Source organism: Dendrobates tinctorius, unplaced genomic scaffold (genome assembly GCF_039654945.1).
Source record: "Dendrobates tinctorius isolate UK_male_01 unplaced genomic scaffold, ASM3965494v1 ptg000145l, whole genome shotgun sequence".
Classification (NCBI taxonomy): domain Eukaryota; kingdom Metazoa; phylum Chordata; class Amphibia; order Anura; family Dendrobatidae; genus Dendrobates; species Dendrobates tinctorius.
Genome location: NW_027361812.1, coordinates 10,314,427 through 10,339,985, shown reverse-complemented (window position 1 = coordinate 10,339,985; position 25,559 = coordinate 10,314,427). Strand labels below are relative to the sequence as shown.

Here is a 25,559-nt window from a genome sequence, read left to right as displayed (position 1 = left end):
ATCATGAAGTATGTGTAGATGTCATAGTTAATTCTCTCGCTCTCCCCCCCCCCCCCCCTTTCTCTAGCTTTGCCTTGCTCGCTCTTGATCAGAGATGCTCCTTTGTACGCAGGGCTTCTGTCTGTTATGACGCGCTGATCTGTATCTTACAAGACTCGTGTGACCATGTTCTATATTGTTTTCTTCCAGACTCTATAATGGGAGAGCAAAGGGACGTCAGTTTGGCACAAAGTGCAGCTCAGGTGATCGGATTGGTTGTGGTATAGAGCCCAGCTCTTTCCATGTACAGACGGCTCAGATTTTCTTTACAAAGAATGGAAAACGGGTAAGGCAGAGACTCCACATTTATCTTCTTTGTTTCCAAAGTTACTGTTAGTATTTGTGTTGGGTAATCGTAAATGCTGGTGTCTTTGTTTCCCAATGCAGGTTGGCAGCACTGTGATGCCCTTATCTCCCGATGGCCTGTTCCCGGCTGTGGGGATGCACTCTTTAGGTGAAGAAGTCCGCCTTCATTTAAATGCAGAACTTGGCTGCGAAGATGATGACAGCATAATGATGGTGGACAGCTACGAGGACGAGTGGGGAAGGCTACATGATGTCAGAGTTTCTGGCACGGTAGGAAATTTTCCATGTATAGTGCCATTCCCCATCAGTATGTTATGTAGGATGCAGGAGGCTGATTAAGGGTTTGTACCTTGTGGTGAACCCTCTCTTTTCCCTTCACCCATGACAGCACCACATGAGAGAGGGATCCGCCCCGCCAGGACAGGAACCTACTGAAATATAAGGGGCGGCACCTCTCCCCCGCTTCAGTTGGGTTCCTGTCCTGGAGCGGGATCCCAGGCTGACAGCGGCGGTGCCTGCCATGGATGAAGACATGGACCCAGGGCCGTCCCGGCGCGGGAAGAGCAGGTCAGCTTACCTGCAGCGCTGGCCGTCGGCGCCTGGAAGCGCAGTCCCCGGGGTTCCTCCAGCAGGCCCCGGGTTCGTGCGGGTGCGGTAAGGCGGCCTCCATTCGGGGCGCTCCTCCGTGCCTCCCTCCCCCTGCGCGCGCGCGCGCCCGCTCGCTCCTTCTCCCTGGGACAGGGGAAGCCGGGCGCGACTTCCGGCGCCTGACTTCAGCGGCGCGGTGCAGCTTGGGTATGCGACGGACATGGCGCCTAGTGCGGCGCCGGCCACAAAAGAAGAAGGAAAAAAAAAAAAGAAGAAGAATGGCCGGCGGTCGCAGGGGGGAGGGTCAAAAGGATCGCTCACCGGGGCCTATTTAAAGGAGGCAAGGAGCAGAACGGCCGGGCTGTTACAATGGGGTCACAGCAGGAACGCGCACCGTCCCCACTGTCTCTACCCCCGTCGCAGACCTCGGCACGGAAGCACGGTAGCCGTTCGAGCGGTAAGAGCAGCAGCCGTCCGAGCCACAGATCAAATGATTCCTCGAGATCGAGAGAACACAGACCACATGCTCCAGCGCAGCCTTCCAGCCCGGTCCCGATTTTGTGGGTGGTGAGTGGATCTTCGTGAATGTTAGACCATTATTAATAGGGTCCTTTTTGTGTTATTTGCTTCCTTAGGTGAAAGGCAAAAAAGCAGGGAGCAAAAGAAATAGGGAGTGTGCGATATGCCAGAACCCCCTAGCGAAAGATTGGCAAAAAAACCTTTGCACTAGCTGTATACAGCAAACAGTGGCGGAGGAAGTGCCGAGCCTAGCAACTCACCTCAGATCTGTCATAAAATCAGAGGTGGAAGGTTCACTTAAATTATTATTAAAGAAAAAGAAAAAAAGTAGAAGAAACTCCCCAAGTTCTTCATCAGACTCCTCCTCGTCCGAATATCAGGCTGAGCGCATGTCCTCTTCCTCCTCGGATAGTGACACAGGGGGTAGACCGTGTTTTCCGGTTGAGGATACTGATAGTCTCCTTAAAGCCATTAGGTCAACTATGGGCCTTCAGGAGGAAAAAGCGACCAAATCCCTAGAAGATGTAATGTTTGGTGGGTTACAGGAAAGGAAGAAACGCACCTTTCCAGTTAATGAAAAAGTCCAGGCGCTCATCGAAAGGGAGTGGAAGAAGCCTGAAAAATCAGGTAGCCTTCCTTCCTCCTCAAAAAGGAGATATCCCTTTGACCCTAAGGATACGGAAATATGGGACAAGGTCCCAAAAATCGATGCGGCGGTATCCAGGTCATCCAAATGGTCGGCCCTGCCCCTAGAAGACTCAGGAGTACTAAGAGATCCACTAGATAAGAAAGCAGACTCCTACCTAAGGCATGCTTGGGAAGCAACAGCGGGGGGACTAAAACCTGCGATAGCCGGTACCTGTACAGCCCGGTCTTTAATGATCTGGCTACAGCAGCTAGAAGAAAAAATTGCTTCCAAGATGTCTAGGGAGAAAATTTTAGGAGACATGTATCTGCTACACGGAGCAGCCGCCTTTTTAGCCGACACCTCGGCCGATTCCATGAGGTTGACGGCGAGAGCAGCGGGACTATCAAATGCTGCAAGGCGTGCATTATGGCTTAAAGGGTGTCCGGGAGATCTACAATCAAAAGCCAAATTATGCTCCCTTCCATGTGATGGACAATTTCTCTTTGGAAAAAATCTGGATGAAATCCTAGAAAAAGCGGGTGATAAGAAGAAGGGCTTCCCCAGGTTTCAGGGAGATCAAAGAAGACCGCCCTTTCGGAGGGGGAAATTCAATAGAGGCCGGCCTCCGGGAGATCGGAAAAGATGGGAAGACAAGAGGAAGAAAGAGTCTGGATTCATGTTCGGGGGAGCCGCTTCATCCGCAAAAAAGTCCCCTCAATGACGCCGGCATCCCCGTAGGGGGGAGACTGATGCTGTTTGGTCAGGCCTGGGAAAATATATCTTCCAATACTTGGATTTTAAACATCATAAAGGAAGGTTTAAAATTCCCCTTTTTTCAACAGCCAAGAGCATCGTTTGTGGTGACCCCCGTCAGGAGAGGGGTAGAAGAACAGTTGGCCTTAGAGGCAGAGATCCTAAGCCTGCTGGACAAACATGTCCTGATCGAGGTCCCAAGAGGACAGGAAAGAAGGGGTTTCTACTCGCCCCTCTTTCTAATAAAAAAAACGGATCATTCGTTCAGGACGATTATAAACCTGAGAGGCCTCAACCGTTGGATACAGAACCAAACCTTCAAAATGGAGTCAGTGACTTCAGCTATAAGGCTGTTACACCACAACTGTTTCATGGCGGTAGTCGATCTAAAGGATGCTTACTACCACATCCCGATTCATTCAGAATACCAAAAATACTTAAGGGTAGCGCTCTACATTCGGGGCAACCTCAAACATTTTCAGTTCAGAGATTCGGCATATCCATAGCACCGAGGGTGTTTACAAAAGTAGTTGCAGAGATGACAGCATTCCTCCGCATCCACAACACAATTATAATACCCTACCTAGACAATTTTCTAATTGTGGGCAACTCAGAACGTCACTGCACAGAGCAAGTAGAAAGGGTGATAGATACCCTACGGAATCTCGGCTGGATGGTGAATGTCAAGAAGTCAAGGCTACAACCCTTACAAAGGCAAATGTTCTTAGGTTTCATCTTGGACTCAAATCAACAAATTTGTCTCTTACCAGACGCCAAGGTGGAAAAGGTAAGGGATATGATCTTGGCAACAATAGATCAACCTCACACGACCCTGAGAGGGGCAATGTCCTTGTTAGGCACTCTGACAGCCTGTATCCCAGCGGTCAGATGGGCACAATTTCATACCCGTCAACTACAAGCAGAGGTCCTATCAGCACAGAAGTCGCTAAAAGGCTGTTTAGAAGGAAGGCTGGAACTTTCCGTAAAAACCAAAGGCTCTCTCAGATGGTGGCTAGACAGAGCAAACCTACTAACAGGGACATCGTGGCAGAAGCCAGTGTCCGACGTGATAATGACAGACGCAAGCTCCTCGGGGTGGGGAGCGCACCTAAGGGGACAGGTAGCCCAGGGACCCTGGGGACACCTAGAGCAAAACGCATCCTCCAACCTAAGAGAGCTACGGGCAGTAAACAGAGCCCTAAGGATATTCATGCCCACTCTAGAAGGCCGCAATGTCCGGATTATGCCGGACAACAGCACAACAGTAGCCTACATCAACCACCAGGGAGGGACAAGGTCACGCTCCCTAATGCTCGAAACCAACGAGATCTTTCACAGGGCAGAGAGACACCTACACTCCCTATCAGCCCTACACATCAGAGGGGTAGAAAACACACAAGCCGATTTCCTAAGCCGCAACACACTAAAACAGGGGGAATGGACCCTGAATCGGGTAGTGTTCCAAAAGATAGTACATCTTTGGGGAGAGCCAATAATAGACCTCTTTGCCAACAGAAGCAACAGGCAGGTAAAAAGATTCTGTTCACTGAACCCAAAGGAAGAGCCATGGGCAGTGGACGCTTTGCAAATTCCGTGGGATTTCAAGCTAAGTTATGCCTTTCCTCCGGTAGCTCTAATCCCAGTAGTAGTGAAAAAGATAAGGGAAGATCAGGCCAGAGTGATCTTAATAGCCCCGTTCTGGCCAAAAAGGCCATGGTTCTCACTACTACAGATAATGTCCCTCTCAGATCCGTGGGTACTGCCAGAGATTCCAGACCTGCTAGCTCAGGGTCCGGTATTCCACACGCAAGTCAAGGGGTTCCATCTGACGGCGTGGAATTTGAAAGGTCACTTTTAAGTAATAGAGGATTCTCCCCTGGGTTGGTGGCTACACTGATGAGAAGTAGGAAGCCAGTAACAACTAATATATACGGTAGAATATGGAATAAGTTTCTGCAGTTTCTGGGGAAACCATTAGACCAAGAACCCCCGATCAAGACTATCTTAGAGTTCTTACAGGCAGGTCTACAGCTAGGCCTAGCGGTAAATACACTCAAAGTACAAGTTTCAGCGCTAGGCGCTCTATATAATTGTAACATAGCGGCAAACAGATGGATAGCTAGGTTTATTAAATCCTGCCACAGGTCTAGACCAGTCCCATCGCAAAAAATGGCTCCCTGAGATTTAAACCTTGTGTTAGAAGCTCTCACAAAGGAACCATTTGAACCAGTACAACAACTATCAGTGAAATATCTTACCCTAAAAACCATTATTCTAGTGGCCCTTACATCGGCACGTAGGGTAAGTGACCTGCAGGCCCTATCAGTTAGTCCACCGTATACCCAGGTATACCAGGACAGAATTGTCCTAAAAATAGACCCTGCTTATTTACCGAAAGTGGTGTCGGATTTTCACCGTAGCCAGGAAATCGTCCTCCCCTCCTTCTGTGAAAATCCGAAAAACCCAGGAGAGGAGAAATTCCATAATCTAGATGTGAAAAGAGCCCTCTTAGAGTATATATCAGTAACCAGCCAGTGGAGGAGGTCCCAGTCCCTATTTGTAGCCTTCCAGGGTGCCAGGAAGGGTTATGGAGTATCGAAAGGGACTATTGCCAGATGGATTAGGGAGGCCATTAGTGTAGCCTACTCAGCTAGTGGTCTTCCGATTCCTGATGGCATCAAGGCTCATTCCACCAGAGCCGTGGCGACCTCCTGGGCTGAAAAGGCAGAGGTATCAATTGAGCAAATTTGTAAGGCCGCTACCTGGGCCTCACCCTCAACCTTTTTTAAGCACTATAGATTAAATCTATCCTCCTCGGCTGACTTGACCTTTGGTAGAAGGGTGCTGCAAGCGGTTGTCCCTCCCTAAGGTGTTTCGAAGTCTCCAAAAATCTCTCATGTGGTGCTGTCATGGGTGAAGGGAAAACCACCATGGTTACTTACCGGTAGCCGGTTTTTCCGGAACCCATGACAGCACCCGTATATTCCCCCCCCTTTTTTCACCGTATTGGTGTGCACAATAGTCGGGTGTATTTGTGTGATGTGGTGTTGGATAAACATGTAACTAACCGGGAAGTCCTCTCAATGCTCTGTAATCCAACTGAAGCGGGGGAGAGGTGCCGCCCCTTATATTTCAGTAGGTTCCTGTCCTGGCGGGGCGGATCCCTCTCTCATGTGGTGCTGTCATGGGTTCCGGAAAAACCGGCTACCGGTAAGTAACCATGGTGGTATCTGCCTCCACAAAGTCTTCTTTACGGTAGACTTAAGCCCCCGTCACACACAGCAATCTCGCTAGCGAGATCGCTGCTGAGTCACAAGTTTTGTGACACAACAGCGATCTTACCAGCGAGATCGGTGTGTGTGACACTTACCAGCGACCGGCCCCCCTGCCGGGTATCGCTGATCGTCCTGGAATGGCCAGGACATTTTTTTTGATCGCTGGTCTCCCGCTGGCCAGCACGCATCACTGCGTGTGACAGGCGGGAGACCAGCGAGCTGGTGCTGGTAACTAAGGTACACATCGGGTTTCTAACTGCCGCGCGCCGCTTAAAAACACGGATGCGTACCTTGGTTACCAGCTCCCTGCATCAGTGCGCTAGTAACTAAGGTACACAGTGGGTAACTAAGCGACGTGCGTTGCTTGTTACCTGCGTGTCGCTGGTGCTGATCGCTGGTGAAGCTGCCTGTTTGGCAGCTGACCAGTGATCATGTAGTGACACACCAGCGATCCTGACAAGGTAATATCGTTGTCGGGATCGCTTGTGCGTCGCTATGTGTGACGGGGCCCTTAGATACTGAAATGCTTACCTCCTGGAGATTGTTCTTTTTACTTGGGTGAATGTTGTGGAGGGTTTTTCTTTGCTATGGAAAGTATTTTGCAATCCTCCACCATTGTCTTTGCATTTCAGAGTTCCCAAGCTCACCAGTGCTTTTTTTTTTTTTTTGTTTCACAATGTACTATTTGATTTAGCCACTCCTAACATTTCTTCCATCTCTCTGATGTATTTCTTTTTTTCCCACCAAATGATGGTCTTTCTCACTTCCATTGAGAGCTCCTTCTACTTCATGTTGTGGGTTCACAGCAACAGCTTCCAAATGCCAATGTCACACCTGGAATGGGATCCAGACATTACCTGCCTAATTGATGATGGCTTAATGAGGGAAAAGCCCATGCAGCCTATTAAAGAGTTTTCAAGATAATTGGCCGATTACCTTTGACCCCTTTAAAAATGCAGCTACATATTAAAGAGCTGTAATTCCTAAACCCTTACACGAATTAGCATATGAATACTCAAAAATTAAAGCTTAGTCTACACTTTAAGCCCATATTGATGATATAACTGTATCTTGAATAGTATGTTATGGTAAACAGTTAAAATTCCAAAACTTGTCACTGTCCAAATATTTCTGGACCTAACCGTATATGGAAGAGTTTGTTAAATATAGATTTTTTTTTTTTTTTTTTTTAATAACATTACATATGACGCAGTGCGCAGCGTTTTTTCAACGCTAATGTGAAACCAGCCTAAGACAGACTTATAATTTATGGCTCTTGATTAAGACTATCATTATATAGCTACCTCTTATATCAGTATCTGCCATTATTATTTTTCTTCTTTCAGCTCCTAGAGTATGTTGGGAAAGGAAAAAGTATAATAGATGTGGGTCTGGCACAGGCCCGACATTCTCTCAGCACTCGGAGTCATTACTTTGAGGTGGAAATCGTTGATCCTGGAGAAAAATGTTATATTGCTTTAGGACTTGCAAGAAAGGTGAGCATGGTTTAGGCTGTTTTACCACGTCTCTGTCCTAAGTCTTACCCTTTGTACTATTTCAAGTAGAAATGTGTAAGGTCTCCCACTTTCTCATGGATTCCGTATCTTCTGGTTTTCTGGAGATGAGGTTGGGAGGCAATCACATTAAATAAATATATATATATATTTTTTTTTTTTATTATTATACGCGCAAACAGCCAGTCATTTTGCGTACATAACTGGCTCCACGTGCGCATCCGCGAGATGGGTGGGTGCAGAGGCTGGCCTCACTTTCATGCATTAGTCTGGTTTATAAATGGACCGGACCCTACTAATGCATGCTGCAACTTTGTTAACATGGTCCATCGATTGACGCACGAAGATTAAACACTAATCAAAATATATGGCTATATGGAGATTTTCTTTATTGGCAAATGACACAGGTTCATTTTTTTTTTTTTTTTTTTTTGTTATACAGGATTACCCAAAAAACAGGCACCCGGGGTGGAGTCGTGGTTCTGTCGCATATCATGCTGGTATGGTGTTTTTTCATATATTGCACCTCCTTAGTCACAAGAAAAGCTGGAAGAGAGGATGGCTTCTGACTAAAACTGGCCATTAATGCTCGATTTTTCTGCCTTGGCATAAGACAGGGAGATTTTTCTTTTCTGTGCATAACGCAGCCAAGCCCTTGTGTTTGAGCCTCCCCACGGCTTCTCTAATCGGCGTGGTTGGTCTCGGTCATATGACAAGTCCTTTTTTATTTTTTCCATTTTCACATCATTTTGCAACTTGTGCAGAATTTTTTTTTTTTTTTTTTTTTTTTTATATTATTATTATTATTATTATTATTATTATGGACTTTCTTTTTGGACAATCCCTTTTAAACAAAACTTCCTCTCTCTAAACTCATGCAAAGTCCACAGCCACCATCCTGTATACCGCAGACACCGTGGGTAGATTGGCATGGAAGAAATTGAGCTGTGTAATTAGCTTCAACAGTAACAGCGCCACGTCTGGCTGTGACTGGTAATGTAGTCATCCTGTTATAGGGACCAAAACACAGTTTTGTTTTTCTAAAGGCCCATTCTGTGCTGGTAGAATACCATTTGACCTCACTAATCAGGCCAGTAACTGACCGCCGATGTAGCATGTAGCCGATGAATTTAATGTAAATGGGCCATAATCCTTTTTTTCCAACTTTTTTCATGGTAAATTAACATGTAGTAGATTTATCACAGAATCTTCCATACATGCATCTGAATGAGGTTTTCTACAGCATGTGCATGTATTCCTGCCAATCCCATGTGGATACTTTCAGAGTATATATCGGATATATGCGGCTGGTTCTTGTAACCTGTTGGCATGTGATATGTATAATCCCACCAAGGACAACATCTGCAAGGAGTTTGTATGTTCTCCCCGTGTTTGTGTGGGTTTCCTCAGGGTACTTCGGTTTCCTCCCACATTCCAAAGACATACTGATAGGGAATCTAGATTGTGAGCCCCATCGGGGACAGTGATGATAATGTGTGCAAAACTGTAAAGCGCTGCGGAATATGTTAGCGCTATATAAAAATAAAGATTATTATAAGGAAAGCGGCTACAGCAGGAGAATAAATAAGAATGTGAATGGGGAAGTCCTCAATAGAAATCATTGTGTCTAAGGAAATGTACATAACGACGTGGCAAAATTATTAGGCCCCGTTCACACTATCAGTATTTGGTCAGTATTTTCCCTCAGTATCTGTAAGCCAAAATCAGGAGAGGGTGATAAATGCAGAAGTGGTGATGGGTTTCTATTATACTTCTGATTGTAGCCAAAACTAGGAGTGGGACAAATACTGCTGTAAAGTACTGAACGTATGAATGAGGCCTTAGTTCCCTTCTGTTAAAGTAAGAAAAAAACACAATGGTCACTTAAAAGCCTTCAAACTCACAAAAGTAATTTTTAAGTTATTATTAATAATTATAATAGTTATTGTTATTATGCATTCACTACGTTGACAATGAGCAGCGGTGGGTGGGAGAGGGCATGGTGCGGTCAGTGGGCCAACGTTTCAGTCCTTCAACTGTCTTGGTCTGTGGGCCATATGTGGCCTGCTGGCTGCAGTTTGCCCAGGTCTGCTAGAAGACCTTCTCCAAACAGCTTGATGTTCCAGTTACTACAGATGTGCATATTAATCGGAAGTTTAACGTCTATGATAGTGTAGCCAACCTCCCTGGATGGGGCCACAAGAGCAAAATTGGTGACAAATTGAAAAGATGGATAATACAAATGATAACCAATGAATCTAGAAGAAATTCCAAAGAGGTTAGAGGTGAGCTCCAAGGTCAAGGTTAAATGTGTAAGATCGAACCATCCGTTACTGTCTTGGCCAATGTGGAATTCATGGAAGACGACTGATGAGAGAACCTCTGACAGCAAAACGTGAAAAGGCAAAACTGAAAATGCATTTTGATAAACTTCAGCTTGTGGGAGAAAAGTCCTTTGTTCACTGACGCAAAAATGAAGCCTACAAAGATAAGAACATTGGAACTACTGTGAAACATGGAGGCTTGGTTATGTCTTGGCCGCTTTTCTGCATCTGGTACAGAAAGTCTTTCATCTCTGCAGGATACAATGAAATCTCAAGACCATCAAGGCATTCTTTAGCCAAATATGCTTTGTCTGAGTCACAGGACATGGGTCCTCCATCAGGATAGTGACCCAAAATGCAGCTAAAAATATCCAAGAATGGCAAAAAGCAAAGCATTGGTCTATTGTGAAATGGCTTCTATGAGCACTGATCAAAAAACTATTTAACGTTTGTGGCAGTAACTGAATCATGCAGTCTGGAGAAGTGACCTTCACACCTGAGACAATTGGAGGAGTTTGCTTATGAAAATTGGGCCAAAATATCTTTGGACAGGTGCAGAAATCTCATTGAGGGTTAGAGAAATCATTTGTAGTGATTGTCTCAAAGGGGTGTGTGACAAAATATTAAGTTAAAGCACCACTCCAACATTTTTTTTAATCATTGCAGCTTTGGAGTGTTCTTTAAATCCAAATCCCCTGTCCTCTGTATAATATTCTTTCTGGGTTTTTCATCTGTTTTTGCCTCCGGTCCGTCTCCTGCAGTTTGTGACCTGCTGGCTGCTCCATGGCACTCTGGAGATCCCTGATCAATGCAAGTCTGTGAGGGCCTCATTCTGTCTCACATAGACTTGCACTGAGAGCTTGTGACGTAGCTTCTGACTCCCGGCCAGTCATAAGCGGCGCTCACGAGATGGTGCTGCAGGCTGAACAGCACCGGAAAACTGTGACGCCACTGGAGGGTGAGTATATGACCGGGGGGCAGAAAACTTGAATTTAAAGTGCCTCTTCCAAAACACTGGAGTGGTGCTTTAAGAGAACTATCATTTTTGTCCAGATAATTTAATTTTTTTTTCCTTTTTTGTTTGCTTTTTTTAGTTGTTCTGTTGAACCAAAATTCAAAAGCAATTTCTGATTGTCATTAGTTGGTATTCAGTAAATTTAAATTGAAAATTACTTTTGACAGTTTCAAGTTATTTCAGTGACCATTTTGTGTCTTTTCTTACATTAACAGAAGGGTACCAACAATTTTGTCCTGGTCTATATACAGCATGTACCCATATAACTAAGAGCCAGGCAGTTCAACGGTTGGAAATGTGTCATCGCAATCCTGTCCTCCAGACCTTTTTATGGAATATACACTGATGGTTTTACCAGATCCCTTACTACCATGGAGCAATGTACCCATATGCGTCATGTGGAAGTGAAGTGTTCCGACTGATATATTCCTTGCTTTACAGATGACGGGAAGATCTTTCATGGAAGTGGAGTTGGGGATCCATTTGGTCCACGCTGTTATAAGGGAGATATAATGGGCTGTGGAATAATGTTTCCAAGGGACTATATCCTCGACAGTGAAGGTACGAAGTCTAGAATCCTGAACTAAAGGGCTATTCCCAGCTCCTTTTTTAGTTGAGCACGTCCTCTGATATTCCTTACAATGATGTTGATGTTCTTCACTATCCATATGTGATTTGTAACCTCAGTCTGACGGCCTTTTCCTTAGGAGAAAGTGATGACAGCAGCGACATGAAGGAAATGAGGCTGCAGCCTCGTGGGGTTAGGAATGTTATGTACCTCCGGCGAGAGCAGCAGCAAGATGAGGATGGAGAGGAGGAAGACGAGGAAGAAGAGGAGGACATCGAGCGGGATCACGAGGGCAGGAAAGTCGTGGTAAGTGTTGCAACAGTTTCCCATCTTTATGCACCTAATAGAGAGGAAAACCATCCATCTTGCTCCGATTAGCTCCAACCAGGGAGTATAGTCTTGCCTGTATATTGTAAAGCCTCAGCTGGGGGCAAAGTGCAGATCAAGAAAGGGGAGCATTGTGAGAATGTTTAGGAAGCCATTTGTTCCCACTTTTGGAAAACAGTCATTGTGTTATTTTATACCATGTAATCACAAAGTAGCCCATTCATGATCCATGGCGGTTATCCATGCTGAAACTCGTGCTGGGAATTGGCCACACTACATAAGGACCCTCTGTACAATATAAGGAGTTGTACCGTGAAAGAAAATGGCATAATCCTGTAGAAGTGTAACCGTCCGGTCACTGAGCGCTGTATGATGGCTGGTCACAGAATGGCCTCTGTCATGGCAGGTCTGACAATTTGTTGTAGCCCAGGACTTCCCTGAACTCCTAGGTACTCTATTACAAAGCGGCCACACCTCGGACACCTCGCCTCCTCTTCATTTTGGAAGGCTCCTTTTTTGGCGGAGTTGCTATATTGTTTATATCAAAATGAGATGAAAAAATAAATGCAATACTTTCCTTGTAACCCCCTACTACTTTGACATGGCTCAGCCACCCATCAGTCTCCACTTCTTTCTGGAATTAATACACCGCTGTCACAGGACGTGTGACTGCTGCAGTCAATCACAGCAGCACTTGGTCATCATCTGCAGCGGTCACATGTCCCTGTGGCGAGTTATCCTCTTGACAGAAAGTAGAGCATCCGATTAGAAGCATTTTGCTGCTTCCTAAACATTACTGTAAACTTGTGTTTCCATCTCCAGGTTTTTTTCACAAGGAATGGGAAGATCATCGGAAAGAAGGAATCCATTTTGCCTCAAGGGGGCTTCTACCCCACCATAGGAATGCTGAGCAGTGGAGAGAAGGTTAAAGTGGACCTGCACCCATTGAGTGGGTGAAAGATTGTCATCAGTGGGAAAGCACACTGCATTCATTCGCCATCTTTCCCATACACCAACCCCCACCCCGTCATGCACGATTTGCACGTGGGCTTGTGATAGTGCTTCTTCGTGTCTGGAAACGTGTCTCAGTGGCCCTTGCTTGTCAATGTGGGCTCCGCAGTGATCATTGCCTGTATGTTTTGGCATAGCAGAAGACATGAAGTGACCGGAAACAAGGGAGGATGTTGGGAGAGTACCCGTGTGACCAGTGGTCAGTGTAGCTCTGTGTATATATATATATATTGATGCCCCCGTCATCACTATTGCACATTTTTCTTTCATTAGCTGAAGTGCAACTTGGGACGAGTCCCAGGATAGCTGCTCATACAGGAAGGTTGTCAGCTGTGAGTTAGCACCAGGTCCCAGGCCTGTAAAGTATGTAACTAAACATTATACATGCCTAGGGCATCGTGTTATCTGCCGGGTTACATTCATGCAACTCGGGTACTTAGCAGTCAGGTCACAGTGCACGTTGCATCAAGTTGTCACAGTCCAGCTGATGACCCGTTAAGAGGATGGTATATGGAAGGAATCGTATATAAAAAGAGTACAGTATGTGAAATGCAAGTGTGCCAACTAAGGTGGAGCTAGTGCAATATCTTCACCTATACAGAGGCTGGCAGTGTACACCCGTCTTCTAGACATTGATCAGGTTGCCAGACGTGTACAAAAAGCATCCCGGCTTATTAAAACTTGTCTCAAATGCCACAATTTAGGTGGCATGCAACCCACATATTGTCCCTTTTCTATTTATCGCCCCTAATGTGGTAGGGCTCGGTGTGTTCCTGCGTATGATTATCCAAGGGTGCCAGCATCCTGCCCACGTGTCGCTGGGCAGCTTTAGGCAGTCTCTTATTAGCATTTATTCTTCTTTTCTGGTTACTTGCCAGGAATCCTGCCCGGTCATTAGTGACGTCTGTGCCGTATGCCCGACCTGTGTGAGAGCAGACCTCTGTCCGTGCTGTCTGGTATATAGAACATGGTGTATCTACCTCTACATCTGCTGCTATCGCTCCTGTGTCACTGTGGCTTTCTGTAATGGTCGTGATTTTGGGAGCAGTGCCGGACAGAAGGTTCTGGCTTCCTTGGTCTTTTTTTCTGTGTCTTCAGCATCCATTGAGGGTTATTTTTGGTTTAAAAATAGGAAGGGACCGTACTATAAAAGTGTATCTACCAGCTCTGTACCGGGGTTCACCAGGTATATGTGAATCGCTATCATAATTTAGTCATAAATATTACACTGTTTTTTGGATTCTATTCAGACCCATTTCCAGGAGATTGTAGCTAGTTGGGCTATAAAACAAAATTTTGTATTTTTCATGTAGGGAACGGCAAATTTATCAGTAGGGATTTTCCAACTCTATTCATTTCCACATCGGTAAGGGACCATGGTCAAGTCAGGGATACCCACTGCTCCATGGCTGGTGAAGTCGGGGGATACCCAATGCTCCATGGCCGCTGATGTTGGGGGGGGGGGGAATATCCACTGCTCCATGGCCGCTGATGTCGGGGGAATATCCACTGCTCCAAGGCCGTGGATGTCGGGGGGGATACCCACTGTTCCATGGCCACGGATGTCGGGGGGGATACCTACTGCTCCATGGTCACGGATACCCACTTCTCCATGGCCGTGGATGTTGGGGGGATACCCACTTATCTGCTCCATTAGCTGGTATCCTGCACATTGGGGTATGTTCAGACAAACCACGTCTTTTCTTTTTTACCCATATGGAAATCTGACAGCACAAGGACCCAATGTAGGCCTATGCATTAATTTACATGGGCTGCCTACCCATATGGGGAAAAAAAAATCACAGCATGCGTTCTGTATAGTCTGATTTACAGGCTAGTGTATGTAAATAGCAGACAGCTTCTGCAACCGCCAGCTATACGGATGGTTACACGGAGCCAGTCACGTACACCATTTCCAGATGTGATTTGTCCAGTAAATTAATGGGACCATGGGATTGAAGCCTTAGGAAGTGAGCAGTGCCAGGTTACCCCTTTAAATGGAAGGTCCATACATTTTTATTTTCTTGTTTGTTTCAAGGCCTGTAACCTTACAATTGTTTATTACATATCTTGTCTACATCTCCTATGTAGAAGCTACAAACTTTGTGTCCAGCAGTCCATGCCCTTTCATCTGTCCACATACTTAGGGACAATGGATCCTAAAATGACTGCAGGCGCAGACTATACAGGATGTGAAGGTCTGCATAGGAGCTGTGAAACACAATATTGCCTAATGTTTCCATCTCGGATGCATTGGACAATGGTGTTCTGTAGGACATATATATGGCCAGCTCTGTGTTCCTTGTATCTGTGTATACAGACAACAGCCATACTGGGCACATGGGAGGGTCCACTGCTTGGGACTTCTCTTTGGGTCACGATAGAGACTTGCTCTGGGGGGCCCGAGGAGACTGTGCGTTACCTGGTCAGCCATTCATTAAAATGTGACACTACATCCTGCTGCTGCAGGGAGAACGTCTGGCTACATGTCTCTTCTCTAAAAGGAGTGGCTGGTTGCCAGGGGTCGAAAAGAGCTTGGGTGATCCTATTTTATTTATAAATGTGTTTTTTTTTTTTTTATTATTATTATTGTCAGATGAACCCTTTTAGTCCTAACAAAAAAATATAATTTACAATTGTCAGTATTTTTGTGCAGGACGGGTGTTAGGTTCTACTCGTATTTTGGCTCAGATTCAGAGAGCCCGGTTATCGATTGTTGAAGTTTTTTTTTTTGTTTTTTTTTCACTCTATGGGAACCATTTTTTTTTTTTTTCCTCTGTGAAGGTTTCCCCCATCTTAATAAACCAAATATCTGTGTGTAAATGACCAAACAGACCAACAGTCCTGATATTGAGGTCACAGGGCCAAATCTCTTTTTCTCTATCGCTTCATTGGGGGACACAGAAACCATGAGTTTAGCTTCGTGTCAGTAGGAGGTGGACACGGGTCTTTCATTAGACCCATATCTACCTCCGTGTGCGTCGTTTTCTTTTCAGGTTTTGCGGAGGGATACAGAGTGATTGGTCACATCTGTAGTCCCACAAAGAGGCTATGAGTACGGCGTGTACTGCCACCCCGTATCCTCATAGCTCTCCATGGAAGGACCAAGAGCCCCGAGCACAGACGCTTGTCAGGCGATCCAACTGGTCCTCATCTCTCGCCCACCAAAGCCTGTCGGTCTGGATGAGACGCGAACATCCTTCAGCACTGGAGGATAGAGGTGCATCTTCCTCCACAGGTACATGCTCAGAAGACATTGAAGAGCGGCAGGACCAGGTAGAGGGTAAGTATGGGCCCCAGGTATCTCCTCCTCCCCTCCCCCGGCTGCACTTATCTCAGTGCTTGTTAGCAGCCGGGCTGCAGTCATGGCTCCATTTCCCCTCAGCAGCCCCTTCCTTGAATCTCCTCAGCTCCTCCTCCCCGGCTGCACCAAAACCTGAAAAGAAAACGACGCACACTGAGGTAGATATGGGTCTAATGAAAGACCCGAGTCCACCTACTGACACTAAGCTAAACTCATGGTTTCTGTGTCCCCCAATGAAGGCTCCGAGAAACAGATTTTACAGTAAGCAACCCAAAAAATCCTATTTTCGGAGATGGAGGGTGTCTTATTGACCACTGTGCTTCTTTGCTGTACCAGGTATCTCTTGAGATACATCCCACCCGCACATTAGTGATGTAAGGACCCACCGCCCTTGTTACACAAAACTGCATCCATTTTTTATCAATTACTAGCGTTGCATTCCTACCATTTCAAGTTTCCATGAACAGTTTCCTGCAGCTGAAATTGGGTACATTTCTCATTAGGATGGAGCACTGTAAGGGGTTGTCCGGTGCAAACAAGTTATCATACATGACAGTTGTTTGTCAGTGGGGGTATGACCGCTGAGACCTGCACCAATTTGCTGAATGGGGAATTTTTAATCCCTGTTCATATAGGACTGCAGTGTGCATACTCGACCACCGCTCCATTTATTCCCCATAGAGAAGTAATGGAGCAGCTATCCGGCATCTGACCTGCCACTTCATTTTGAAACTGTGATAAAAATTGCCGTTTCTGCTGATGGGCTGAATTCCAGTGGTCGGACCCCCACCACTTGTTTTCGCTGAGCAACCCCTTATAAGCAAATTGTTGGTAACCAACGAGGATCGTTGTGCTTTCCGTATAGGGTTCCCTCCATGGTGCCAGCCTTACACGTTTATGGGTAGTGAAATATCCTATATTCTTACGTTACATTTGGAAAAATGATGTACCCCCAGCTCGCATTCCAAAACTCAGTGGTCTCTTGTAATGGTCCCATTAGAGCTTGGGACAGGAATACTTGCCATTATGTGGTCATAGCATTGCAGCTAGGAAAAACAAATAATATTTACAAGGCTGCGCATCCATTGACTTCAGCTTCCATTAAGCAATTATATCGTGTCTTCCAAAGTGATGATTCATGAACACAGAACACATTAATCGGAAAGGGCCAGTGAGGAGTGCAAGTTCTTGTTCCTTGAGTTTGCCTAAGGTGCTCAAGTCCCTGCGCCCACGTTTTGCGGCTGTTAGTGACAAAATATGCGAGCATTGCCTGGATGTTTTGTGGCTGTCTAATGGCAGCGAAACATGTGGGCACGGGGACTCGAGCACCTGAGATTAGTTTGTGCATACCCAAGCATCTTAGGCAAACTCAAGTAACCAGCAGTTGCGTTCATCACTAGTAGTGACCCCAGTGTATTCCCACCTTGGCCTGTGCCTTTAGACTGAGGTAATACCACTTTATATGGGAGCTGAACATTTTAAGACCAAAAAAATGGGATCAATTCTCATCAGAATAATGAAGAAAATCAAATATTTAGAAAAGGTTTTCCTGCTTTGCTGTAATGGAATCTAGCTGTCTGAATACAAAAATGGGGAGTCACTTACAGTACTCTCTCTCCTATACCTGCAGATATTAGAAAGGATTTCTGATTGGATCTGTCTGTTTTGTGCGGTGTTTGGCACAAGAGGAATTTTCAGAAGTTGGGAGTTTCCAGTATTCTCAGGTGCTTTAGACGAGTAGGACGTCCTGTTTCCTCGCTGCCTTGTCTGCTGCGTATGCCACCCATTATTTCCATAAACCGTCGACCATTTTGATTTTGTTTACGGTTCAGCCGAATTGCACTAGAACATATCCCAATGTCTGTACATAATCGATATCCATGTTTATATACATATATTAAACACAGATCTCTATTTACCTGGTTGTGCTTGATTTTGTGCACTCTCCTATTAAAGGGCCTCCTTTACCGCAGGATGTGAGCGGGAATAATTCACGGACGCGCCAAGATGAATAAAATGTCTGTTTTATTTCAGGTCCGTTTTTACATAAGATTGAAACATTTCCATAAAAGATTCTTCAAGCTTGCATAGAAAATTAAAATATCTTTTTTTATTATATAAAAGCGCAAGTGCTTTTGCCAAGTTTATTACATATATATTACATATGCTATGTATATCTTATAAATAGGAAATATACTTCTCTATAGAAAGCTTCTTGTAGAATAATAGCTCTTCAGTATTCCCCCTCCTCTCCCCATGAGTCGGTGTAACCTCCTCTTTCATGTTTGTTCCTAGGTGTGAACGGTTGGGGTGGTCCCTTTATTAAAACCAAGCAAGTTACTAATACAGCTGCCATAACACTACATAGTCAGACGACTAAATGGCTGCGGGAACAGCGTATTATCATTGCAGTTATAGGATGGCGTTAAGAGTATTCTCATGCACAGAATAGTGACCTGTAACAGAATACCTCCAACATCGCAGATATTCCGCATCTCTTTTTTTTTGGTAAGGAAGTCTGTGGCCTAGAGAGCCGTTGTATGCAAATAATAAAACCCTTTTGGGAGCTTTCATGTCTATTTAAAGGGAATCCATCAGCAGTGTTTCTCACAACTGAGGGCTGCATTGAGCAGAGACTAGTGCTGAGCCAACGCGCTCGGATAAGTAAGGTGTTTCCGATCATGCTCGCGTGATAGTGTCTTCGGCGTGCTCGAAAAATATGTTCAAGTCCCCACCCCTGCATGTCTCGCGGCTGTCAACGGCCTCAACACATGCAAGGATTGCCTAACAAACAGGAAATCCTTGTATGTGTTCCGACTGTTGAACAGCCGCGGGGACTTGAACATATTTTTTTGAGCACGCCGAAGACGCTGGGTTAGCACATGAGTATGCTCTCCGAGCACGTTCATTCATCACTAGTAGAGACAGAGATCCTAATTCCAGTATGGTGTCATTTACTGGGCTGCTTGCTGCAGTTTTGATAAAAACTACTGGTTTGTCTTCAGCAGCTCTGCTACTCTTCTCAATTATCTGTATAACCCTGCTGCCCACACCATTAAAAAAACTGCCTTGTTTCTACACTGTGCACAGGCAGAAAGCATCGGTAGTGGAGATGGGTTATATAGAGCTCATGAATATCAAGGACTACATTGTTGCAAGATTTCTAGTACTCTGTTTTATAATCTGATTTAGCCCCTTAGGGACCCCAGGAGTATTTCCGTTTTGCGTTTCCATTTTTTGCTCCCCCTTCTTCCGAAGGCCATAACTTTTTGTATCTTTCCGTCAATATGGCCGTGTGAGGGCTTGATTTTTTGCGGGACGAGTCGTACTTTTGAATGACACCATTGATTTTACCATATCCTATACTGGAAACGGGGGGAAAAAATTCCAAATGCGGTGAAATTGAAAAAAAAAGTGCAATTCCACAATTTGTTTTTTGGGATTTTTTTTTTTTTTTTAACTACGTTCAACTAAATGCTAAAACTAATCTGCCATTATGATTCTTCAGGTCATTCCAAGTTCATAGACATCAAACAAAGAACCTAGATATAAGTGATAAAAAAAAATTGCAAATTCTGTAAAAAAAAAAAAAAAAAAAAGCAACAGAAAAAAACAATTTTGGCGGTTCTAATTTTTTTTTCTCGCTACGTCGTTTACCGATTGGATTAATTTTTATATATTGAGTCGTTGGACGTTAAGGGGTTAAACAGCGATTTTATCAAAACAGCAAGCAGCCCAGTAAGCGACACATCGCTGGAATTGGGGCATCTGACCCTACATTATTTTGCTCTCGGATTAGGTAGCAAAACCTTGCAGACAGTCTTGCAGGAAATACTCTAACTTCACCGTGGATATTATAGCTCATAACCTTGTCTTCTGTTATTCCTTGTAAACAGTGAAAAAGTTGACAGCTAGGTGTTACCATTTCCCTTTTTAGAGCTGGTAACCTCCCTGTTGTCAATTTCTTCATTTCTGGGAATAGTAAGAGAAACAGCACTATGCAGAGTTTTAAGAAAGATGCTCCAAAATTATTAATTCATGGGGGACGTAAATTATTTTCTACGGCAGACGTGTCAAGAGCCGGCAGAGCCACTTTAGGAGATTCCCTAGAATATATCATTGATATGCTTAAAGGGGTTGTCCAGAATACATAAAAAATCCTACTGAAGGAATTTGCTAAAATACCAAATAAAATCACTAATTTCCCTGATATTGCTACGCCTGGTCTCTTATTTGTCTGCAGCTAGAAGTACAACAGCTGCAGACAATCGCTGTCTTCAGCAGTCATGGTGTGTACTCGTATGCATCAACCGTGAGTCCAATAATTGGCTGGAGTGGTCACTGTAGGGCAAGTGAAAGCCTGGCAGAGGATACGAAAACAGCAGCGATTGAGGCGTAGGGAAACAAGCGCGCTATTTTATTTTAACACATGCATTGCTTTTAAAGTATATTCTGGACAGTAGTTAATCCAAACCCTAAAAACAGGAAAATGCAGTTTGTGGATGTTGGATACACGTCTGTTAAAGGGCATCTGTCACCACATTTGACCTATCTAAACTATTAAGATGGACATACAGGTTACACACGTGGTCAAAATTGTTGGTACCCCTCGTTTAATGACAGAAAAACCCACAATGGTGACAGAAATAACTTGATTCTGACAAAAGTAATACTAATTCAAAGATCTATGAAAATGAACAAATGAAAGTCAGACATTGCTTTTCAACCATGGTTCCACAGAATTTAAAAAAAAAAATAAAACTCATTAAGTAGGCCTGGACAGAAATGATGGTACACCTGAAAATAATGTGACAAAAGGGACATGTTAAATCACGGTGTGTCCACTGATTAGCATCACAGGTGTCTACAATCTTGGAATCAGTGAGTGCAGCGAACCTCCCTGGACGTGGCCGCAGGAGGAAAATTGATGACAAATCAAAGAGCCGGATAATACGAATGGTAACAAAAGAGCCCAGGAAAACTTCTAAACAGATTAAAGGTGAACTTCAAGCTCAAGGAACATCAGTGTCAGATCGCACCATCCGTCTTTGTATGAGCCAAAGTGGACTTCATGGCAGACGACCAAGGAGGTCGTTGAAAAAAATCATAAAAAGCCTGACTGGAATTTGCCAAACTACATGTTGACAAGCCACAAAGCTTCTGGGAGAATGTCCTATGGACGGATGAAATAAAAATTGAACTTTTTGGCAAGGCACATCAGCTTTATGTTTACAGATGGAAAAATGAAGCATATGAAGAAAAGAACTGTCCCTACTGTGAAACATGGAGGAGGCTCTGTTATGTTCTGGGGCTGCTTTGCTGCATCTGGCACAGGGTATCTAGAATCTGTGCAGGGTATAATGAAGTCTCAAGACTATTAAGGGATTCTAGAGAGAAATGTGCTGCCCAGTGTCAGAAAGCTTGGTCTCAGTCGCAGGTCAAGAGTTTTGCAACATGCCGTCTAGAAAAGGCAACCTTCAAACACGAGACAGCTGGAGCAGTTTGCTCTTGAAGAGTGGGACAAAATACCTGTCGAGAGTGCAGAAGTCTCATTGACCGTTACAGGAATTGTTTGATTGCAGTGATTGCCTCAAAAGGTTGTGCAACAAAATATTAAGTTAAGGGTACCATCATTTCTGTCCAGGCCCATTTCATGAGTTTTTTTTTTTTTTTTTTTAATTCTGTGGAAGCATGGCTGAAAAGCAATGTCTGACTTTCATTTGTTCATTATCATAGATTTTTTAGTTATTACTTTTCAGATTCAAGTTATTTCTGTGACCATTGTGGGTTTTTCTGTCATTAAACGAGGGGTACCAACAATTTTGATCACGTGTGTGTATATAGTGCTGAAAAATGTCCTCCCTGTCTGTCTCATATCTGATGCCTTCTTTAAGTGACCTCTTCCAGGCTCCAGGGCAGATGGTGCCTGGAAATAACTCTGCACCCAGAGCTTATTTTACATGAAGGGGAGTTACCAGTGTAATGTTTAATAGTTGCTCTCTGATCTCATTGCAGAGTTGTGTGTGATTATACCTGACACATCTGCAGGTTCCTCTCATCTTCCAGCTCACAGGTAGACAGGGGTATAATATTGTTGCAATATAGCACAGCTCAAGAGCTGCAAAAAAAAGTTACAAATGTCAGCTCTCCTGTTCTGTGTTGGTTACTTGTCTCACACTGGTAACTCTGCCTCCAGAGCTTATTATACATGAAAGAGGAGTTATCTCCAGGCAACATCTTTCCCTGAGCCTGGAAGAGGAGATATATATATATATATATATATATATATATATATATATTTATGAAAAATATGGACAGATCTGCAATCCATTCTCTTATTCCAGACATCAAGGTATCATTATATTCAGCTTCCTATGGCCTACATGCCCATATAGAAGGCTCAGGAGGGTTGATCTTATTGACAGATTACTTTTAAATGAATCACTTGCCAATGAGAAATCCTATGTAAAGCCCTGTCCCCATCCAAGTGAAGTATTATATGTAAAGCCCTGTCTCCACCCATGACAAGTACTATTGGTACACATGGGTTTGTTCAGAGGACAAAATCTGATTCTCTGGAATATGTGCTCTTTCATTTCCATGAATTATGGAATCTCCTGAATCCAAGACTTCCAGCATGTAACATGGATATGAAACCTGCATCTGATTTCTAAGCAAATACTTGAGTAATAGAGAGACGGCTTATAACTACCGTAGGTCCTGTGGGCTCAACCCACAGCCAAAAAGGCACACTCAAGCCCCTGATAAAGAACGGTTAGTTGCATACATGGCAGACCTTGACAAGATATTGGTCCTCTTTGGTTTACTGGCTGATTATAACCATGTATTTTGCACAATGTATTCGAGTTGATGCTATACCTATATTTAAAGGGAGCTGGTTGACTTTTTCATTCAAGCACACACCCTTGGCATGAACGATCTGTTCATTCCACTTTTCCATCTGCTTCTTTTCCATCTACCTCTGCGCCCCTCTTCCTTGATTGACACCTCTGGTTTTACAGAAGTTAGAAAAGGGACAACACTTCCTTTCCTTTGTCTAGAACAGTGTTCCCCAACTCCAGTCCTCAAGAGCCACCAACAGGTCATGTTTTCAGGATTTCCTCAGTATTGCACAGGTGTTTGAATTTCTGCCTAGCCAGTTGATGCAATTATCACCTGTGCAATACTAAGGAAATCCTGAAAACATGACCTGTTGGTGCCTCTTGAGGACCGGAGCTGGGGAACACTGGTCTAGACAATCACCTTGCCTTCATATGGCCTCCTAGAGTGCAATACAGTGTAGCCTTTTCTAGAGACTGACGGGTACTTGGCAATGAAAATGGTTGGCAGTATAACTTGCCATCATACTTTTTCTGGAGGACCAAAAGCCAGGAATAGTGTGATACTAACAAGTAACACGGCCGTGCTCCACCTGAGAACAATAATAAGCAAAATACTCTGGAATTCTGCTAACATTTCCCCCCCAAAAAAACTAGCATACACGTCACATTTCTTATGCATTTTAAACACACTGCAACTCACAAAAGTGTTTTGAAGCGTGTCTAAAAAGGGCGGTCGGGGAGTTCTAAAATGTCAGGCTGTGCCACACAACACTGGTCTAACGTCAACCAACCAAGAGATAAGCAGCTAAAATTTGTAGCCGGATGCACAAGGGTAACGCACTGTGTGAGCCACTGTGATGAATCTCGAAACAATCACTGACCTCAGGGAGACCAGTCAAAGAAAACACTGCGGCAGCGGCGCTCAATCAGTGAAATCCTAGGTGCATTGCTCCCTGGGAAATACAAATATGCAAATAAAGTCCGTGGAGCCTCATTTAAGAGTCTCAAACACGGGACTAGTCAGAGCATTGCTCCCACCTAGCTAGAATCCTACTCCACACTGATGAGGGGCAACACCCTGAAACAGCTGTCTGTGGATGGATACCTGGCCTTGGTATTTCCCTTGTCATATCTGTAAACTCGTAAAGCGCTGGATATTGACTCAAATGGCCACTTAATATGGTGGTTTCCGAAAGGAGCCACTCCTTGGCTGGGTCCTTCTCTGGAGGAAGATCTGGCTAGTCCCGTGTTTGAGACTCTTAAATGAGGCTCCACGGACTTTATTTGCATAACTGTGATGAATCTGGCACCTCTGCATGGCAGGTATACCTTTAGGCTGTCTATAAGACAAGTAGTAAGTCTGCTCTGTGCAGAAGTTATGGATATCCTTGCAGGCAGCTAAACACTGGCCATCTTTTTTGCCTGAGTGCCTATTTCCAACAACATTACAATAGACAGGGGACCTGCTGAGTTTCGTAGGGCGCATAGGAAAGGGAGTCCCAGAAGTAATACTGTGAGGGTCTCTTCACAGGGATAGTATGAAATATCCTGGAAGGACTATAGGGTGTTATATACCAGTTATATAGTGAACACCTTGCGTCACAAGCTCAGTAATACGAGATGCTTGTGTTGAGATGACTTTAGAAGTTGCTAATAAAATATTGTTCCTGGTATAGTGAAGAGGCGGCATTCATGGCACTGATGTTGTAGAGGAGAAATATGCATTAATATATATGAGCTGAATCTATATCCCAGATGCCATATAGTGACTTGTGTCACCCGTACAACAATGTATGATTAGAAGATTGTACTTGTGACCAGTTGGATGTCCATCTACTTTGTAGAGCAAGAATTCTTTGCTCTGTATCTTTTCTTTAGCCGTAAGGTCACCTTTTGACAAGACCCCAAATGACGTCATGATGAAGACAATTACCATACTTTAGGATGAAAGCAGGACACCAGTTTTCATAATAATCCCTTCAACCACAACCATACCCATTGTACTGTAGGCAGAAACCATGACTGCTGAGTCCTTCACTTAACGGTATAGATGATCTGACCGTCGACTGTCACATACTCTTGGCTCTATAGCACCTGCATCTTTTGGGAACCACCAGTCGACCTTCTTTAACCATTTATTTCCCAGTTTATTCTCCGGCTTCCTCCTTTTATCTCCGATGTGTGCCAAGCATGACTTTGGTGATGAAGTTGACAATGGCCGATGCTGGCTGTTCGGGGTCTACCTCGGCGAAGAGATGGCAGACATTCTCCGCTGTGCTTCCTGCTTTCCGGGCCACAAAACCAAACACCCTGTAAAGGAAATAAATGCACTGATGCCTCGCTAATGTCACTGTGATTCACTTACCAAACCTCATAAACTTTATAGTCTCTCGTGTGATCATCAAGTGATCCAGGAGAAGGTGCGGTCTTTATACATGGCAGGGTAAGAACAGTCAGTCAGTGATGAGCCCCATATAAAAGTTTTATGTGTCTATGAAATTACTTGGTATCTCTTAATCTTATAATTTCCAATGTTTGATGCTATG

General features: G+C 44.4%; 2 protein-coding genes across 3 annotated transcripts in view; one reads left to right on the top strand and one right to left on the bottom strand.

Moving 5' to 3' along the window:
• The window catches only part of SPRYD3 (SPRY domain containing 3), a 38,530-nt gene extending 20,441 nt beyond the window's left edge, over positions 1-18,089 (top strand). For both annotated transcript variants that reach the window (XM_073546169.1, XM_073546170.1), the window contains exons 5-11: positions 190-325; positions 427-615; positions 7,455-7,604; positions 8,065-8,122; positions 11,403-11,522; positions 11,669-11,835; positions 12,679-18,089. In XM_073546169.1, coding sequence (XP_073402270.1) covers positions 190-325; positions 427-615; positions 7,455-7,604; positions 8,065-8,122; positions 11,403-11,522; positions 11,669-11,835; positions 12,679-12,813 — 955 coding nt within the window. In that variant the 3' untranslated portion in view covers positions 12,814-18,089. The remainder of the gene's footprint in view (positions 1-189; positions 326-426; positions 616-7,454; positions 7,605-8,064; positions 8,123-11,402; positions 11,523-11,668; positions 11,836-12,678) is intronic.
• Positions 18,090-18,178: 89 nt separating this feature from the next.
• TNS2 (tensin 2) overlaps positions 18,179-25,559 on the bottom strand; it is a 256,747-nt gene continuing 249,366 nt past the window's right edge. Inside the window, exon 29 of the mRNA XM_073546168.1 lies at positions 18,179-25,323. Within this exon, the coding sequence (XP_073402269.1) occupies positions 25,182-25,323 (142 nt within the window). The 3' untranslated portion in view covers positions 18,179-25,181. The remainder of the gene's footprint in view (positions 25,324-25,559) is intronic.